This window comes from Drosophila bipectinata, chromosome XL (assembly GCF_030179905.1).
Source record: "Drosophila bipectinata strain 14024-0381.07 chromosome XL, DbipHiC1v2, whole genome shotgun sequence".
Lineage (NCBI taxonomy): Eukaryota > Metazoa > Arthropoda > Insecta > Diptera > Drosophilidae > Drosophila > Drosophila bipectinata.
In genome coordinates, this window is record NC_091734.1 from 3,545,975 (window position 1) to 3,566,882 (window position 20,908).

General features: G+C 39.1%; 1 protein-coding gene across 1 annotated transcript in view; it reads left to right on the forward strand.

The window, feature by feature from the left end:
- The window catches only part of LOC108134100 (uncharacterized), an 81,523-nt gene that overhangs the window by 32,290 nt on the left and 28,325 nt on the right, over positions 1 to 20,908 (forward strand). Inside the window, 4 exon segments of the mRNA XM_043209871.2 lie at positions 13,700 to 14,468; positions 14,578 to 14,734; positions 14,794 to 14,890; positions 14,998 to 15,127. Of these exon segments, the coding sequence (XP_043065806.2) occupies positions 14,171 to 14,468; positions 14,578 to 14,734; positions 14,794 to 14,890; positions 14,998 to 15,127 (682 nt within the window). The 5' untranslated portion in view covers positions 13,700 to 14,170.

The window sequence follows — 20,908 nt, forward strand, 5'->3', positions numbered from 1 at the left end:
AAAGGGAGAAAAAATCTGAAAAATATTTTGTCTCGGGATTTTGATGCAGAATAGTGGCAAATCGATCCAGAAATCTTTTAAAACACTCCTCTTTAGAATCGGATGAGAATTAGGGAAGATATAGCCATCCCAGTGGGCGTTATAAGGGAAAACCCCATTTTGCAGGGATCCCATCAGGAAAAAGAGACAAAAAATCTGAAAAATATTTTGTCTCAGGATTTTGATGCAGTATGGTGGCAAATCGATCTAGAAATCGTTTAAGGTACTCCGCTTGAGAATCGGATGAGAATTGAAGAAGATATAGCCATCCCAGTGGGCCCTATAGGGGAAAACCCCATTTTGCAGGGATCCCATCAGGAAAAAGGGAAAAAAAATCTGAAAAATATTTTGTCTCAGGATTTTGATGCAGAATGGTAGCAAATCGATCCAGAAATCTTTTAAAACTCTCCTCTTTAGAATCGGATGAGAATTAGGGAAGATATAGCCATCCCAGTGGGCGTTATAAGGGAAAACCCCATTTTGCAGGGATCCCATCAGGAAAAAGAGACAAAAAATCTGAAAAATATTTTGTCTCAGGATTTTGATGCAGTATGGTGGCAAATCGATCCAGAAATCGTTTAAAACACTCCGCTTGAGAATCGGATGAGAATTAGGGAAGATATAGCCATTCCAGTGGGCCCTATAGGGGAAAACTCCATTTTGCAGGGAAAGGAAAAAGGGAGAAAAAATCTGAAAAATATTTTGTCTCGGGATTTTGATGCAGAATAGTGGCAAATCGATCCAGAAATCTTTTAAAACACTCCTCTTTAGAATCGGATGAGAATTAGGGAAGATATAGCCATCCCAGTGGGCGTTATAAGGGAAAACCCCATTTTGCAGGGATCCCATCAGGAAAAAGAGACAAAAAATCTGAAAAATATTTTGTCTCAGGATTTTGATGCAGTATGGTGGCAAATCGATCCAGAAATCGTTTAAAACACTCCGCTTGAGAATCGGATGAGAATTAGGGAAGATATAGCCATTCCAGTGGGCCCTATAGGGGAAAACTCCATTTTGCAGGGAAAGGAAAAAGGGAGAAAAAATCTGAAAAATATTTTGTCTCGGGATTTTGATGCAGAATAGTGGCAAATCGATCCAGAAATCTTTTAAAACACTCCTCTTTAGAATCGGATGAGAATTAGGGAAGATATAGCCATCCCAGTGGGCGTTATAAGGGAAAACCCCATTTTGCAGGGATCCCATCAGGAAAAAGAGACAAAAAATCTGAAAAATATTTTGTCTCAGGATTTTGATGCAGAATGGTAGCAAATCGATCTAGAAATCGTTTAAAACACTCCGCTTGAGAATCGGATGAGAATTGGCTAAGATATAGCTATCAGTGTTAAGGACTATACGGGACTATATCCAGTAGCTGAACTATCGGAAATGACCTTATCTTCGTGTTTTTGAAGATGGAAAGTTGGAAGTTCCTTCCGAATTTCTTGGTATTTCCATTTCTAGTACAGTTGCTACTGTTTTGACCTTTAATGTTGACAGCTTTCGTCTTCCATGGAATTTTGCTTCTTGCTTTTGTTTCAATTTGTATTTTTTGCGGCACACTCCTAGACTTTGGTGCTTTGTCGTTCTGGTATTTTATTTTTCAGCTCACAATCAATGTGTCCAATTACGTTCTCAGTTTTCGGGCTACCTAACGTTGTAGTAACCTGTTGTAGTAGTATAACTCAATTTCAGCTTAAACAAGAAACTGGTGTAGTGAACTGGAAACGGAACCAAAAGTGCAATTATAGCCCCCGAAAAAAATCGCTGGAATCGAAGTTGAAAGAAACTGCGTCAACACGTGACTGACGGTCCAGAAATAAACAAAATTTCCAAATGCTTTTCATACTACGGGTTTTCCCTCTGCTTTGTTTTTGGCCAAAAATCCTGCAGAATTATTTTTTTTTTTGGGGGTGATGGTATCCCAGACACCCCAGAAAACCCCATCCATTTGGATAGCATTTTAAAAAGGCATTTTCCATTGCTGCATTTTCATTCATTGCTCGTAATTGTGGTGTAAAAACGAGCTTTTCTCAGAAAAGACTCTATGAGAGTCCTTTTCCCAACCAGTTTACTGAAAGGCAAATGGCAATAACTGTCATTTCCTGGGCGACCTACTAAATTCGCCTCAGCTCGAAGACCTCAAATGAAAATTGCTGACCTCTGCCCCAAAAAAAAAAAGAAAACCTACAGAGAGAGAGCGGCGCCTAAAAGGTTACCCACAAAGAGCCTGGCTATCACGTCCTTTTTTCCCAGTCCCCCAGCCCCCCAAAAAAAAGGACCTCACACACATGTGCAACAATTGTAATGGTTCCGAGGAGTGGGGTCCAGGATGAGACCGACAGCCAGGAGGTGGGGGCAATGGCAATGCATAATTTGTTATCTAAATTCAGGTTGTCTATTGGAATGCTTGCAAAGCTATACTGATTAAATTTTTGCCCTCCCCCCCCCTTCCCCCGCACTTACACACACATATACTGGGGACGAGGAATGAGATGTAACAGGACTTGCATTGAAAATAAAAAAAAAACCCCAACTCATGCCCGACTCCTGGCCCCTGGAATCCTTAACACGTTTCATGGCATTGAATGAAGGACGTGCTGGCTACATATGCGATTCGTTCTCCCGGCCAGATGTACGCGAGTAGCAACCGAAACTGTCCGTGCCAGTCTTATGCCAGGACTCGCAGGACTCTTTGAACAGTGGGTCTAAAGGTCTAATATCTAAAATATTAAAAAGCTAAAGAATTTTCTTAAGTTCCCTATAGAATTATTTTAATATTTTAATCTTGAATCTAGATTGTGTTCCAGTTCCTAGTTTTTACTTAAAAATTAGTTCCTTTTCAAGGCAAATATTTAAAGAAAAGGTTAGAAAATTATACAAACTTATTTTTTAATAAACTTTTGAGAAAATAGTATAATTTTTATACCAAAATCCAAATATATAAACAAGAACTAGATATTTTTTAATGTTTTCTAACTAAGAACTTGTAAGATTCTCAATAGTTTCTCAATAATTTCTAAATTTTTGAATCATTTTCTTTAAAAACTCTTAAACAGTCAACATTTTTTAAAAAGTATACATTTTATTAATTAATTTAAAACCTTATTTAAACATTTTCTTAAAAAAGAATACCTCCTAACCAGATAAACTGCCATTTAAACTGAAATTTAAAATTATAATTTACAAGATTTCCCATCTCATTTATTTAATTTTCTGAAACCACTGTAGTGTTGCCCTTTTTTGAGTACCAGGTCTTTGGTCTCTTTTTCACCGCCATTTGCTGTCCTTTTCTTTGGTTTTTGGCCGCCTGACGGAGAGCCGTGTAATTTCAAGTGGCATTGGTGTCTGCCACTGGCAGTGGCAGCAACAGTGGCAGTGGCAGGGAGGCGACTCGCTGCTTGTTTATGCATTTCCAGTTGCCCCAAAGAAGCAACAGTCGCAGCGTGGAGCAGTCTCCACTCCTGCCTTCAGTTCGCCACGTACTTCATTGGGTCTCGATGATGCAAAAGATTACCTAGTTGGTGGCATGTGGCATGAGGCATGTGGCAACACCAACACCAACAACAGTAACAGAAAAACGGAAAATAAGAAGAAAATAAAGTAAACTCTATCCTTGTGGGTCATTATGCAGGCTGAACCGCAACCGCATCCGTGTCCGTGTCCGTATCCATGTCCGTGTCCATGTCCGTATCCTTGTCCGTATCCCTGTCCGTTACTTTGTTGGTATCCAGAAACCATCAGCGAGTCCAAGCAGCTGACAGCTTGAGGCTCAGTCACATATATCCCTTTTTCGTATCCATGTAGCACCCAAAAAAAAGAAAAGATTTATTTATTGCGGTTTTAAACTCACATTGGCCATCAAATCGGGCACGATTCCATCGCACTTTTGCGGCCCAGGGACTGCGGCGTCACGCTCTCGTCAGGATCATCGATAAACGAGGCCTTTGAGAAGGGATACCTATAATTTATTAAACGCCCGACACATTAGAGAGGCACCCCAATTGATTTGGATTTCTTATATTCGAACTGGAATGGTAAAGTTTTGACTGCGGCTACGATTAGATAAAGAATTTATGAGTCTACGCATCTAGAAGATATTGGAATTCAAGTATATAGCCTGTATATATAGTACAGGTGGAATAACAATTTATTTTGATTTATTTTGATTCATTGTTTGGAGAGACTTTTTCTTAAAGGAAAAGTTCTTCAGGAACTTTGTGCTCAACTTTTGGCCCATTGACTGGGACTAATTGAAGGCACTTTTGGTCATTATCTTCGGGCCATTCACGTACTCTGGCCGGCACTTTAAACTTTGTGATTTTGTTTGGCCAAAAAAATAAAAAAATATAAAAATAAAAAATAAAATAAAATAGAAATCTAAGAGCAAGAGAGTCTCGAGTGAAATGTTCTTTGGTTTGGTGCTTGCTGTTTCTCTGGCCTTGTGCCAATCAGCGTTGCCTTCGTCAGTGCCACTTGTGGCAGGATACCCACCCACTCCAACCCACTCCAGAGCACTGCTACCGCCCCTCCTCCTCCAACATTGTATCCTTGTATCTGTATCCTAGTATGGCCAGTATGTGCAGTCTCGTACATTTTTGTAAGTGCATCAAAATTCTTAGCATAAGACATGGACTTGTATCTCAGCTTGTGTTTTCTTTTTCACTTTTTTTTTCAGAGTTTTCCTTCAGTTGGTTTACATTTTTCATGATTCTGTGAGCTTCGTTCCGCTTTGTTTTGTTTATAGTTTATTTTTTTTAGTATTTCTTTTTTTTTTTTTTGTATTTCTTGGCCAACATTTTCTACGTTTTGCTTGAGTTCTGGCGTCTATTTCTATTTCTATTTCTTGCCACATTTTCATGTCGTTCTCTGTTTGGTTTTTATGTTTTTCCCAACAAATTTGATGTTGGCTTGGACTTGGACTTGGACGTCTTGATCCATTCAACCCAAAGTCCAAAGCCCAGAACCCGAAAAAACCCCCCACCCAATGCCACAATCTTCGCCACCCTTTTCATGGGGGATACGTGTGCCCCAGAAAAAATGCAGAGAACATTCTTCATTTGCGAGGAGAGGGTTCCAATTCAATTGCGAGTCCTTTTCCGAGTATGTTTGAATCTTTTTTTCTTCTTTTTGAGGTTTCTTTTGGTTTTATACTCTAGGAGAGGGTATTTAGGATAGTCTCGTCGTGTCTTGTCCATATTTTAGAGTTTATATATGTTTTTAAAAAAAGAAAATCTCAAAAGTTACTTTATTTTGTTTTTTTTAGGGGTTCATCTTTTTGAGTGTTCATTTTTAGGGGTGTTCATTTGTCATATTCATTTTTGTGGGTTCATTTATGTGCTTATTTTTAAAGGTTTTCATTTTTCAGTTGATTCATTCTCCAACTAGAAGTCTTCTAGTTCTTTTTTCCTTTTATTCATCTATTTGTTTAAATATTCATTTGTTAATTCATTTTTCGGAGTGTTCATTGTACATAGTGTTCATTTTCCAGGTCGTTCATGTGTCCTTTTATTCATTCTCATTATTGTTCATTTTTGTGTTTATTTTCTTGAGTGTTTATTTTTCATACTTATTTTTATAGCATGGCTATTTATTTGTTAATTTGTAAATGTATTCATTTTCTGGTTGGTTCATTCGTCCTTTTGTTCATTTGTTGATTAATTTTCCAAAGTGTTCACTTTTCAAACATATTCTTCTTCCTAATTTGTGTAGTGCTTAGAGCTCTTGACTTCCCAATTCCAAATCAAACAGTTAGGGTATAAATATGTAGGCTCTCCCCCAAGTCAGACCTCCTAGCTTGTTGTTTTTTCTGTGTATCCTGGGCATTCAATCATTGCGAGACCTGACGACAGAGAGGAGAGCGGAGTCCTGTGCCAGGACTGGCAGCTATCTGACTGATTTTTCTTGTACGGCCCCACCTCAGTAACTTTTTTTCAATTTATTTGCTTGCTCTACAAAATCACCAACTAAGCAATAACAACAGACAGGAGCCAGAGGAATCCTGGAATCCTTCGGTCCTCCACAGCTCCCTCCTGTCTCTGATCCGCCCTCTTTGAGTGTCAGACGTGACTCTACGTTTCACTTTGCAATGAAATTGTTTTTTCATTTCCATCTCCATTGCCTCTTGGCTGGTTTATTTCTCCACCCGCCCCCCACCTCCTCTGGCACTAATGGGTTAACTCGAGTTGGTTACAATCTAACCCAAGGGCCCCTCAAGTGGGTTAAGCCTAAGCATTTGTTCGCCCCTTTTAACCCGCCAGTGCCAGTGGCAGTGGCAGTGGCAGTGCCGACGCCACCACTGACAGGCTCAAGTTCAGCAAATTGTGAGGATTTTTGTGAGTTATTGTTTGGATCCATTTGTGGCAAGTGTGGAGGGGGGGGACTTGTAAAGACTTGGTCAGTCAGTCAGCAAAGGGTTGTTTGGTAATAGAATTAGGGAGCTACACCTGCCTGACAGGGGGATAATCAATTTGATAGTTTTGGCATACCTTTTCCAAGCCCATTCAATTGCCAATTCCCCAGATGAAATTGAACTTGCTTTTGGCTAAGAGGTTGCTTTTTCAGACAAATAATAATATTCCCGATTAAGTTAGAGAGTCTGATTAAAAAATGAGAGCATTTTAATATCATTTATTGATTTTTAATTATTTACAGTATTTCCTTAACTTATTTTCCTAGCTAGTTCCTTGGAGTTGGGTAGTGTTGTTACCTTTCTCTGTTTTTCTGCCAAAAAGCCTGAGGCTTTATGGGCACTGGCACTACCAGGACCCTTTGTTCTTCTCCTAACTTTTGTTTTCCGGTTCTTTATGACTCTTTGACGGCCCAAAACCTTGCCCCGCCGATCAGTTCGGTGCGGTCTCTCCATTTTCCACATTTCATTTACAATTTACTTTTCGCCCTTTGGCCAAGTTAGCCAACGTTGGTTGGTTGGCTAGATGGTTGGCTGGTTGGTTGGTGGTTTTTTTTAGCCAACAGAAACAGAACACAACCATAGGAAAAGCTAAAGCACAACTCTCGTCATCAATCTCATAGTCGTAGTTTCGTTTCGCCTTTGGCGATGCTCCAGTTTTTATGCCATTTTCCCAATTGCTTTCAGTGCCGGGGCTTCTTCTTTCTTTTTTCCAACATTGTTGTTGGTGTTTTGTCGATGTAGGATGCAGGATGCAGGATCCAGCATCCATCTGGATAGTCCTAGGAGGCTGGAATGCTTTTACCAAATCCTAGGCGTGATTTGCCGCTTAATTGTGCAGCAAGTTGCCAAAAACGCAATGAGTGAGAAATGGATATTTGGATATGTGACCTGACCCTCTTTTCCTTCAATTTCCCACCCATAATGGTTCTGCTCCAGCTCTGTATGCCAGGCTTTTATGTCCTTGTTGAGAGAGAAAGAGAGAGAGAGGGCTGCAGAGGAGTGAAAGTCCTGGCAGTCAGTTTAGACACGAGAATCGTTTTTGGCGGCATGCGTGATGTTCTGTCTCTTTAGAAACCTCGCCCACACTTTGTTTGCCTCTTTCATTAGCACTTGGAGAAAAATTGAGTTACTAATGGAGAATCCTTTGAAGGATTTAAGCTATATGATAGACGGTACTTTTTTCTATTAATTTGTTTATATTTTTATATTATAATTGAAGACATAGCTAGCCTAATAGCCTATATCTTTGACTATATGATACCTGGTAATCTTCTTTCTAATATTTTGCCCTAAAAAGTATGCTATATTTTCGTCCAAGTGGTCCATCTCTCTCACTCTCATCAGGGACGGCCTAACAAACTTAGAAGCGGTCATCACCACCCTCCTAAAGGTCCTCCAAAACCACCCAAAAAAAAAAAAGGACCAGCTCGCAAACAGGACGGACAGGGCTTTGCACTTTGGCTAGGCCAAAAAAAATAGAAAAAAAAAATAGATAAATGGAAGGAAGGAAGGATCTTTGACCGCTCCATTTGATTCACCTTTTGGGTTTGGCTTTGCTTTTGCCTTTTTTTTTCCCTCTGACTACCCGGGGACGTGCGCAAATCAGTTGCAGGGGAATCTATCAAAATTCCGCAAATAACTGCACGTGTCCTGCGTGTCCTGTCGCATGGTGTCCTGTCCTGTGGAAAGTTACTTGCTTTCAATCAGGCATATTGCTTGTAGATATCTCCTTGCGAGAGATGCGAGTATTTCCCTTCTTTTATTTATTTTTCTGCTTTTGCCCTGAAAAGCATCCATCTTGGTTCCATCCATCCTTCCTGCGACAGGACCTCTCCCCAAGTAGCAAGGACACTGTCTTGGCTTCGCTGGGGCGCTACTGCTGCTACTGCTGCTTGCATTTGATTAAGTGCTGGACGTCGTGTTTAGTGCGAAGAAGCTGAACATGTGAACTTTCTCATTTGAGCTAATGATCCGTGTAATCTGCTTGAGCTTTCTCCCCACCCCCCCGCTTTCTCTGCTTTCTCCGCACTTTCTCCTCGGGGGCATGTCCGTCGATGTAAGCCGTGCCAACACGGTGAGAAATGTGACGGAATTAGCAGCTGGTTTTAGGTTTTGATTAAAGTTTAGCTTTTCGTTAAAGGTTTTTGGTGATAAAATTCTTAAATTAATTAGAATAAATTGTTTTTGGTTGTGGTTATAATTTTAATAGATTTTTAAATTTAAATAATATTTATTATTTTATGAAAACCTTGTTTCTATTTATGATTTAAGCTTTCAAGGCTTAGAAGATGTTTAAACATGAGTTGTTATAGTTGTAATAGAATTTTAGGGTATTTTTTGAATAGAAATATTAGTGAAAAAGAAATACATTTAAAAAATACCTAAAATATATAAGAACTGCTTCGAACTTCAAGCCTTACTTAAACTTTTAATAAAATAAATACCACAATTAATCCTAAAAAAGCCTAAGAACTTCTAAAAAGCCTTGTAATAAACTTCCAAGCAAGCTTTTATTTTCTAAAAAATTATTATAATTATTATTCTATACCCCTTTCTCTCAGTGTATGTAAAGTTCAATGCTGAATGCCTGCTGGGGAAAAAGCTTGGTATAATTGGCATAAGTTTGCACTTAAGTCAGACTCAAAGGCAATACACACACACACACCCACACCCCCCAGTTACTGGCACCTTGAGGTTGTGCATACACAAGTCTACCACACCTCCCCACCCCCCACCCTCCTGCCACCTCTAGGCGACCTTTTAATTTCCACACCCACTTCTACACCCGTCACCTTGGGTTCTCACACGGTAGATTTAACACACGACGGAGAGCGTTCAATAAATGTCAGCAATTAAAAAGGCGAAAAATAAATGTTACTGTATCGCCTGCCACCAGGACGATAAATATATACACATATACACATATATATATATACAGATTATTGGGCGTTAAGGGCGTGTTGGCCGACTTGGCAGGTGGGCGGCAAATGGCGCGGTAAACAGGTGTAATATTTAAATGCCAGGGCATCCATCGGCGCAAAATATTGAATGTCTGAATGAAGGATATTTTTCGGTTCTGGAGTGGATTTTAGGAATTGAAATACTTGAGGAAATTCTGTAGGGGCTGACTGGGTGGCTGTGTGGATGTTAAGACAACAGAAATCTAGCCTCAGGAATTTGGAATTAAATTTCAAAGTGAGGTGCTTGCGCGCCTAAAATCCAAATAATAAAATAATTGAGTGCCTGGCCAGAGATTCCATTGAAATACATTTGAGAAATCCACACAAGAGAGTCGTTGACTTTTCGCTTTTCATTTGAAAAATATTTAAATTTTTTTGAAGAAACAGTAGCAGAAATTCGGTAGAAGGATATTTTGTTTTTAAAGGGTACATTTTTATGAAAAAAAAAACCAAAAATATTGCTGGTTAAAAGAGCAACCTGAATGGCCAGTAAACATTTAGGAACTGCGCGAACTTTTTGACATGCTCATAAATCGCCAGGATACAGGATTCAGGATACAGGATCCAGGATGCAGGACCCGGGTACTTTAAGTAAATCTTTCCAACGGACAACGGCTGTGGGACACTCGCCGAGATTGATTCGTTGGTTGTGAGGACAGGATATGTATGGTCCTGGATACAGGATACTTTGTTTGATGCTCCAACCAATGCCCCCAAGCCACCAGCATCCCAAGCCCTCCCAGAACATGATTGATGATGACCTCCATCCTCCCCTCCAAAACTCGTTGCTTTTGGTTTTTGGACTTTATGTTTGACCGTGTGCAAATTGGTAGGATAATCGTAATGACGGCCTGTATCCTTCAGATCAAAATCCAAAATCCAAATCAGAGTCAGAATCAGAATAAGAGTCAGAGTCAGAGTCCGAATTTAAATTCAAATCACAATCTAAATCCAAATATCCAAATATCAGAAATACTGTCACATTTGGCTTGAGGTAAACCGAAAGTATTTCCATTTGAATTGATTTTGTTTTTGTTGTCCACACACACACACTCAAACACACACAAACAAACACACACACACACACACTCGCAAAATATCAATTTCAATTGTGCGGCCAAAGAGAAGAGATATGCAGATGCAGATGCTGATGCAATTACCAATTACTTTGCATGATTTGCCAGGACACTGAACGGAAACATAATGGGGTTTCAATCCATAAAAAATATATGGAATATATGTACATAATTACTAGTTACTAGTTTCTAGTTGCTCGTTAGTAGAAACTTGTATTCAGTCACTCGTTGTAGGCTACTCCTTTCTAGTTGATAGTTTTAAGCTATACGTTTCTAGTTATTCGTCTGTGGTAAAGTTTTTATCTGGTATGTCTGAGTATATGTATCTAGTTACCATTTTATGGAGATTAGTTAGTAATTTTATTAGTTTATACTTCCTGGTTACCAGTTATTAGTTTTTGGGTTCATAAGTTCTCGTTTCTAATAATAGTTTCTCGTTTCTAGTTACTAGTTTCTGGTTACTAGTTTTTGCTTATTAGTTTGTAGTTGGTTGTTTCTATTAACTAGTTTTTGGTTAGTTGTTTTTTTTAATTGGCTTTTAGTTACTAGTTACTATTTAATAGTCTCTGGTTAATAATTTCTGGGTTTAAGCTTCTAGTTACTAGTTTCTTGTTACAAGTTTCTAGAAATATGTCTCTAGTTACTGATCGTGAATCGTTTTAAGGTTAGATTTTGGTTATTCTTTACTAGTTTCTATATATTCGTTACTAGTTTCTAGTTGCTAGTTCATAGTTATTAGATTCTAGTCACCAGTTTTTAGTTTCTTCTTTCTGGTTACTAGTTAAGAAGTGCTGGCTTTTAATAATTAGTTTCTTGTTTATTTATAGTTACTAATATTTCTTACTAACTAGTTTCTAGTTATTATTTTCTGGTTATCTTTTACTCGCTACTGGTTACTCGCTACTAGTTCCTAGTCACTTCTAAACCCAATTATATCAAATCTATTCCTACTTCTCCCTGTGTACTTGAATACATTCCCAGATTTGTGTCTCACTTAACCAAGATATGGTATCAGCACTCAGAACAAGATTGAACGGCTGTCTATATACCGCACGTATATACTCCAACAGATACATATGTATAGTGAGATAAATGTTTGGATATATAGTGTGTGTAATTGTGGGTGTGTGTGGACAACAATTGAACATGTTCCAGTCGAGTGAAACGTGCTGCGATGTCTTCACCTAATTAGCATTGGGGACGGGTAGGCAAAAATGCAAGCAATAAGCAAAAACAGTAGAGGCCTGCCAACTAGAAGCGGGGTGTCCTTAATTGAAGTGCCATGGTATTTAGGATTAGGCCCATATTCTTGTTAACCTTCCACACCCCCATCTCCATCCTGAATATAGTCCTGAATCCTCAATCCTGGCACGTGCTTTCGCCAGGCGACAAGTTTTTGTGCCTGGGCGACACAATCTTTAATTTAAATGCCAGCCATCTTCACGTTTATCAGATTATTTTCAACAAAAACAGGACAGGAACAAGAATATACTATATATACACTTGATATATAAAGTATATATATTTATGTATGCATAAGTATTGGTGGGTGCCTCGGATGGGCTGGTATGATTAGCGCGGGGTAATGAGGACATTCCAACCTCTGGCCCGAAAGTTCTAAAGTTTTTGTGGCATGCTGTATACATTTTATGGCACTTGTAAAATTTTCATTCTCCATATTAGCTAGTAAACAATATTTTTTATGAAACTCGACTAATTTTGACTGAAGGCTAAATTTATAAAGCATAGTTCTTGTTGATGGGAGAGGGAATATTTACTGAAAGTTTTAGCTTTTTGTTGTTATTTTGGATAACAAATAAAATATTTCATAGTTTTTGTGGAATTTTTGGAATTATAAGCATTTTAGATTATTTTGTTTATTGTTGGTATGTGTTTTGATGAAAATAAAAGCAATTAGTTTGGGTATTTATGTTTTAGGGGATGAGTTTGTGTGTCCTTTTGTTTGCTGATTTGAAAAGGGTGGTAATAAGTAACTAGTTAGGTAGTTTAACATCGGTAACTAAAAGTTGAAAATAGTAAGCTGAAGCAGGAAGTAGTGTGGGAAATTAGTAACTAGAAAGTGGGGCTTAGAAACTAATAACTAGTAACTGGAAAACAGAAACTAATAACGAGTAATTATACATTGGAAATTAGAAACTAGATACTAACAAACTAGTAACTAGTAAATAGTAACTTAAGGTTAAGAGTTAAAAGAGTTGGAAATAGACTACATATCAGAAAGAAGAAACTAGTAACTATTAACTAGTAACTAATAAAGAGTAACTATTAGTTGAAAATAAGAAACTTGTAAACTAAGCTTAAACTTAAAGCAAGGCACTAAAAACTAATGTAATTGTTACTAATGTACTCAATATGTTAGTTACCAGTAACTAAATTAAGTATTTTATTTTAAAAGCTATCTTAACTAGTAACTAAAAAATAATAACGAGTAAGTATTGATTAGGAACTAGAAACTAGCAAATACATAGAAGCTAGAAATCAAAAAGAAAATCCTAGTAATTAGATGAAAATAACGAGTAACTAGGTAACTATAGTAGTATAGTTACTATTCGATCTATAGTAACTAACTTAGTAACTAAAAGAGATAAACAGAAGTAAAAACAGACACCAGAAAGAAGTGACTAGTAACTAGTAACTACTAACTGACAACGAGTTACTAGTAACTAGTAACTAGAAGCTAGAAACTAGAACCTCATTGCAGTAGTTACCATGTAGTAACTAAATGAACTTAATTCGACTAAAAAGCCATCTTAAGAATGGACTTTAGACCTTATAAATGATAACATTCTTCCTTTAAAAAAAATCTTTACCCCAAAAAAACCTCTTCAAGGACATCAGGACTCGCTCAAGACACCCACCTGAGTCCTTTCTTATTAAATATTTAAGTTCCCCGTTAGCCTTATTGCTAATGAAGTGTTTATGGTGTATATCTTGAATCGAATTTTTGGCGGAATATTACTTTTGGCCAAAGCCCGTAACCTGAAGCTGTTGACTCAATTACACGGCGTTTGCCATGCAATTTACGCTTTTCATTCCCTACCCCCCCTCTCTCTCTACTCACACCCACACATACGTGGGAAATTTTCATTTTCATTTTCATTTTGTGCTTTTGGTTTCATTTTTTCTTTTTTCGTTGTTATTTGTGTTGTTGTTGGTGTGTGGCAGGTTTTCATGAAAATATTTTGCATTTGCAGCATCCGGCGCGACTAAAATAAAGAAACAGCAACAACAACAGCAACAACAACAACAACAGCGACAGCAACAACACATCCGAGGCTCGTAAAGGGGAGCGACATTTTATGACGGTCACATAATAACAGCATAGCGCCCAAAAACTGTAAACGGTAAACGGTAAACGTTTCACACACACACACAGACACACACAGTCTCACCCGCAGGACCTACATACATATATACATATCCTGGCAAAAGGACGATGCAAATTACGTGGCATATGAAGCGTCAAAGCGTTTGATTCGATTGTCAAGCACCAGAGCTGTGCCATCGCCACCACATCCAGCATCCTTTCACGTCCTGTTTCTGGGGAATTCAATCTGCCACACCGCACACTGCCCCCGAAGCAGATTGATTGATTGATTGATTGATTGGTTGGCTGATTGATTGATTGATTGATCGACTGATTGACCAATAGAGTAAAGAAAACAATGAACAAGAAGTCGCCACTGCCGCTGGCGGCTTTTCTCAGCAACGACGGCAGCGGCGCCACCAACAATACTCCCGCCAGCGGCAGCAGCGGAGTTGCAACATCAGTAGCGGCAGCGGCGGCAGCACAAAACGGTGCCAACAGTCGCAGCGGACGTGGCGGCATGTCCTCCAGCTCTGGTGCCAGCGGCTCATCCAAGCAATCCTCCGAGAAGCAGCAGGCTGGCCGGGAGGGTGGCGAAGGTGGCAGCCTGTGTGGATGCCGCAAGGCACCCAAGTCGCACTGCATATCAGCCACAGGTAAGATAATCCTGGATGGTACAACAGGGCGTATGTGTGATATTATTACTCATACGCACTGTTGGTTCGAATACAAGACTTTCGATTATAATAATCCTCCCAAAAATAGGCGTTCTCCTGCTAGTCCTTCTCTACACCGCCATGGGTTCTATTGTTTTTGTGACCCTGGAGGGTGAACTGGAGGACGGTAGTGCTCTGGAAACGGCAGTGGCTGCCTCAAAGCCCTATCCCCGCACCGAACTGGCCAATGCCGAGATACGATCCAGGTAATTATCCTTAATCGAAGTTAAAAGATTTCCAAGAAAATGAATTCGATTTAAAACAGAACTGTGGATCGTTTGTGGTCGATAACGGAGGACCTGAATATACTCTATAAGGAGAACTGGACGCGACTGGCCGCCCAGGAAGTTCAACTTTTCCAGGTGAGGACACATCGCAGGATATCTTTTTTTGATGGCTAATTGAGCGTTTCCCTTTTATATGGTTTTTTGTTTTTCTTTTCTGATTTTTTTTTTTCAATTTTTCGCAGGACACTCTACTGCGGGCTGTGAGACAGTCGAAGGTTTATCCTCCTGGCGGCATACAGATGAATGCACCCACCCACAAATGGACCTACGCCTCTGCCTTTCTCTACTCCCTGACATTAATTACAACGATAGGTGAGTGTTTGGTGGGGTGGCTGGGGTGGGTAGGTGACAAAAATGGGTGGAGGGCAGGGCAGCCTATGGTGGAGAGGGTTGAGGACTTGACTGAGTGAGAAATTTGCTCGTCCTGGTCGTCCTGTTCTCGCAGTTGGTCGGTTCCTTTGTTCGATTCGATTCTCTGGGCAATTTATTAGCCTGGCCTGACGTTTGCCATCCGAGCCTGCCAAGTGCATGAACCCAGGGATACCAGGATACAAGTCTGTGTTCCATATGTGTATAAGTGTGTGTGTGGGTGTGTGCGTGGGTGCGTGAGACGTTGAGTGACCGCTCCACTGGCTTTTCCCAGTCAGGACCGGGGTTCTGGCTCCTCTTCTGGATTCCCCTTGAACCTGGTGCTGTTTTTAATTAACAAACTGTCAACTGACAGCATCGATTTCGCTTTCTCTCTCTCTTGCTCTCTCTTTCTAGCCCTCTCTCTCTCTCTCTGTCGCACACAAATACTTAAACCTTTTTCCATAATTTTTTCTGAACCCCTTTTTCGAACAACGCACTGTCTCTGATTTCAATTAGTTATAAGTAACCCGAGGGCTAAGCAGTCAACTGTCCTTCCAGTCAGCCGAAAAGGACTCTAGGCCCAGGCCCTCGTCCTTCCTCATCCCCCCCTTGTCTACGACCGGCGTGATTAAAATGCCAAACAGTCCTTGAAGCGGCATGTAAATTGAATTGTGGCTCAAAAAACTTGGCCCAAACGGAAGCCGGGGGGGCTCTGCAAAATATTAATTGCAAAAAATAATTCCAAATGGCAACAAAAACATAAATGTGTTTAGTAATTTGGGAGCTAAAAAAAGGGGGCGGAGGAGGAAGGGGAAAAGTTTCATTTTTAGTTATAGTTTGATGAAAAATGGTAACTTTTTTTTTAATAGAAAGTGGGGGGATATCTATTAGTTATGGAGATATTTTTAGGGGGGGGGCCTTGAAACTTTTGGGTGTGGGTTTGAATATGTAGGAGTTATAGACCTTGTTAGGTAATATTATTGGATTAAAAAAAAGTTTATTTTTAGAAATAATTAAAAATATTTTGGGAAGGAAATTGAAAAGAGATATTGTAGAAGAGGAAATAGAAGAGGAGATAACCCTACTGCCCTTATTCTTATTTGTAGATAAAAGGTTTTTAAAGAAGGTCTAACATATTATTAGATGATTATCATGCAGTTTCTGCTTAAGTACAGCCCACCTCATGGTCTAATAACCAAAAGAAGCCAAGGCCGCATATGGTACGGCTGTAAGAAATAATCGTAGAGATAATATGTTGGATAGATCTGAGAGTACAAGCTTAGATAGAAAGATAGATAGATCTCTCGGTGGATAGATCCGAGAGAAGAAGAAAGTTTAAGTCTAATGAGAGTATTACTTATAGGAGATAGTGTTTAGTTTTCATAGGAGAAATAATAAAAGTCATTTGATTATTTCTAATTCTTCTAATATTTCTTCCATTTATAATCCTTCTAAAATATTGCTTTTACTCCTTTTACCATGAAAAAAGCGAAAAAAGATAAAAATCAAGACTTTTTAAAGTTAAAACTTTAAGCTTCTGTTTAATGTTTAAACTCATCTTATTTCTCCTCTTTTTTTTTTTAAGCAAAGTAATACAATTTCCATCTCCTAAGACTTTTCAAAGCCAAACCCCGCTTATTTACTCAAAAATATATTTAATTGTTTGGCTTTCTTCAAATCCTTTCAAGTGAAAAACTTGCGGTTGTATATCCTTCATCCTTCGCTGGAAAGTCAAGAATTATGGTCACGTACCGGGCCCCCAACTCCATGTCGGATTTGTCTTGACATATTCAATTCACTGAGCAAATGACCAACAAAATAATGGATGGGGAGGGGCGGGAACTAAATCAGAATCCAGGATATATTCGGGAGAAAATCGTTCGTTCACAATAAACGCGCCGTTAAATCAATCGAATTTGTAGCAATCACTGGCAGCCGTACTCCCGGCAGCAGTGGCCCACATTATGGGAATTGGGTTTGAAATCAAAACTCAATTTTGGACAGCCAGGCGGGGAAAGCTATCAAAAATCTGTCTAAATATCTTCATCTCACTTGCACACACACATGTCCTGGGTGTCCTGTCTGTATCCTCTCAGTGTGTGTAGATGGCGGGTGTCATTGAAATTATTTTGACATCAGTTGAGGGGAGGAACTACAACTATAGAGAGAGGACCTATTGGTTGGAGAGGGGGGTGGGAAATGTAGTTAAAGAGACATATAGTAGGGTTAGAGCTAGGGGCTATTGCCTGAGGGGGCGTGGCAGGAAAACAGGGCAACCTGCGGTTGTCAGTTTCGGGGTAAACCAAACAACAGCAGCAGAAATTCAACAACAGACAGACAGATGGGAGTCCTGTCCTTTGCCAAAAAGGATGTGAATTCTATTCTAAAGAGCACGGTGAGAAATAATGGGGTTACAATCTATAAATAATATTCTTAAATATATTTCTTTTAAATATTTAAAACCTCATTCCCAAAAACCAAATCTGATAAAGTACTTGAACTTGATGTGATTTCGATTACTTATACAAAAGTCACACCCTCCCCTCCTGAATATCTGTCAAGTCCTCGAAACTCGCAAAAAAAAAAAACAAACTTATCCCCCTGGCACATCAATCAATTATGAAACGATTTGTCCCCCCAATTGCTAAGTGGAAAGTTTCAATTGTTTTCCAGCTAATGTGAGGGTTCTATAAATAACCGACAGAAACCCACCAAAAAAAAAAAAAATAAAATATGTAAATCAGCGAAAGGAAATCTAAGGCCAAGTCACCTTGGAGTTGGGCCAAAATAACAAAATCACAAAATAAATAAAAGAATATATATATATATATATATATATATAACGATCGTCAGGAGTGATGGTGTAACAAGGACCATTATGCAAAAATTCCCATCGATTATCTCTGGTGAGCCGCTGTCAGGACACTCGGCTCATTATTCAATAATGAAGATATTTGGGTCTTTAAGCGCTTACACACTCGAATGGAATGAATGAATGGCTTGGCTTTGAGCTATTTTTGATGGCCACACCCCCCCATTGGATACCTTTCAATTAAAATTCCTGTGAATTGCCTTTTGCCAGTGTGGCCTGGTGTGGCTGTGTGTGTTTTGTATCCTTTGAGGTCGTTAAACTAATTTCATTGCCTACTTTTGTGCGCTAATGGGAGCTCTATATCGCTATTGCGCCCTATACCAATCACATTTCAAGGACGATTTACGATTTGATTTGCATTTACACACCTTTATCCGGAAAACGGATAAAGGATAATGGATAACGGATGGCGGAAAAGCCTCACGAAAATCTCCCTAATCTATTTGACACAATCGATAGCTCGTAATTAATATTACACATACGCCCCATGGGCCCATGGTTGCGGTAATAAAATTAACACTTGCACCCATAAATATTAAGTATTGAACTAATAAATAGGCACCGCACCGATATCCGGCTGTGGCTCAATTTTCCATTGTATTATATTTTGTGATTTATATGGCGGTTGACCCTTGACCCCTTGCTGCTGACAGTGATGCGCAGAAAAGTGCCAAACCCGCAAAAAAAAAAATATTTGTTGTTGTTGATTTCCATTTAGGGCGTGGCATGTGTCATTTAGGGGGCGGGGGGATTGGGGGATAGGGGGAGGGGCTTTATTGTTAATTGGATTTGTTGGCCAAGCGGAATGGACAAGTTTTTGTGGAACTTAATTGAGTCGGAAGCTGACGATATGAGCAATGGAGTTTCCTCTCCTTCCCTGTCTCTCTCTCTCTCTCTTTCTATTGTTTACCACATATCCTGGCAAGTCCTGTGCACTATAACCTTCACTATTCTCCATTTTATTTTTTTCTGATTTTTTTTTTTGGCTTGTTTGCAATCAATTAACGAATGCAAACTGGCACTCGATTGTTGAACATAAATCTCCTTTCGAAAATCAAGAATGCTGAGGGTGGCAACCCTTTGACCTTCCACTGGATTGACCTTCAGTCCGGGCCAGACCATAAACTATGGCCGCCTCGACCATTTCCGGTTGCCATTTTGCAGGAATTATAGATTGCAGATGCTGGAAGCGAATGCACGTCTACCTATGGCCATGAAACGCACTGTTGATTTTTATTAAAATTATTTGCAAATAAATTTCAAAACCTACCACCCAGCAGCTGGTCCTGATAGATGACACGTCCTTGTTGTTGTATTATTATTATTATTACATAATTTGTATGCCAGGATATTTGTTGGTGGCAGGGGAGGGAGTGGGGCGTTGGAGAGAAAGGTTGTGGGGCAACTACTATAATCATTTGCCACACGTGCCGCCAAAAAAAAGGATCTATGAGCCTAATTTTCGTTATAGTGTTGGCACAATCACATTTTCACAGGACTATTTTGGGAGTTGTGTTTTTGGAAATTAAATTAAAGTTTAGTTGAATAAATTATGTAAGTTTTTAAGTATTTTATTTATTATTTAAAAAATTGAAATTAAGAATATATTCAAGGCCATAAAACTAACTTAGGATTCTTAAAAGGTTTCTTCTAGCCTTTTCTTCATACTTTCTCCTTTTAATTTTTATTTATTTATTCCTTATTTATTTATTTTAATATTTTCTAAATCTTAAGAATCTTAAGAACTAGTTCCTTTTTTTGGGGAAAAATAATAAAATAAAAGCCCAACACTGATTTGATTTTGGAGACATGGGCTAGTAGCCGACAAAAAAAAAGAATATATATTGCGCGGCAGTTTATTTTATTTTATTGCAATTCGCAGTCTCATTTTTATGGCTCAGACATGGATTTCCTATGTGTGGGTGTATAAGGATATGTGTGTGTGTAAGTGTGGGTGTGTGTCAGTGTCAAATATAAAACAAATAATGCCAAACGCGACAACAGCCACAGCCATAGAAGCAGCAACAACCATATATTGGCGAGGCAATCACAGATAAGTCAACATTCCGCTGACGAGGTCATTGAGAAAAAGTGGAGAAAAGGCACTGAAAAAAATTAAAGAAATAAAGATATTACTAGAAAAATAAGAAATAATATAAAAAGAGTAAAAGAAGCTTAGTTAAGAGTATAAAGCCTTAAAATAAACTTTATAAAAAATCTGAAAATTTATTAAAACCTCTCCTTAAATTATTAAAAATTTCTTCGAGTGTAACCGAAGCATAGAAAACTCAAGAGGGTGATGGAACCTTTCCTTTCCAAGTGAGAAGCGAATAAATGAATGAGCCAGCAAGTGACTGAATGAATGAATGAATGAATAAGTGAATGAATGAATGAATGGCTGGGCCTACTGACATATCGACCTCTTATCCCCCTCCCTCCCTCTTCCTGGCATAACCATGACTTGGTTTCTTTTTTTTCTTGTAGTGTAGCCCTTGACATGTTGCATACATTTTTTAATGTCTTCCTGTTCAACAGCCGTTGCAACAACGTTGCAACATCTACAGTTTGAGAGCCCAGGATATGTGTCAAATGCTAACACATGCCACCCCCCTCCCCTCTTTTTTAAAAGAGCGGTGGGGGGGGTATACCCACCCGGGTTTTTCGTCATCATTTCTGGCCGCTGGGATAGTTTTTCTTCTTCTGCAACGCTTACTGCAGGCAATCAATCTCCTCCATGGCGAGTGGAGAGTGGAGAGGAGAAAAAGGACCTTTTTGGAGAAAGGATTTTCCACCAAAAGGAGGGTGTCCAAGGCTAAAGAGCTTTAAGCAGATATATGCCATATAGCGCATCTGCCAGAGATCGTGACACG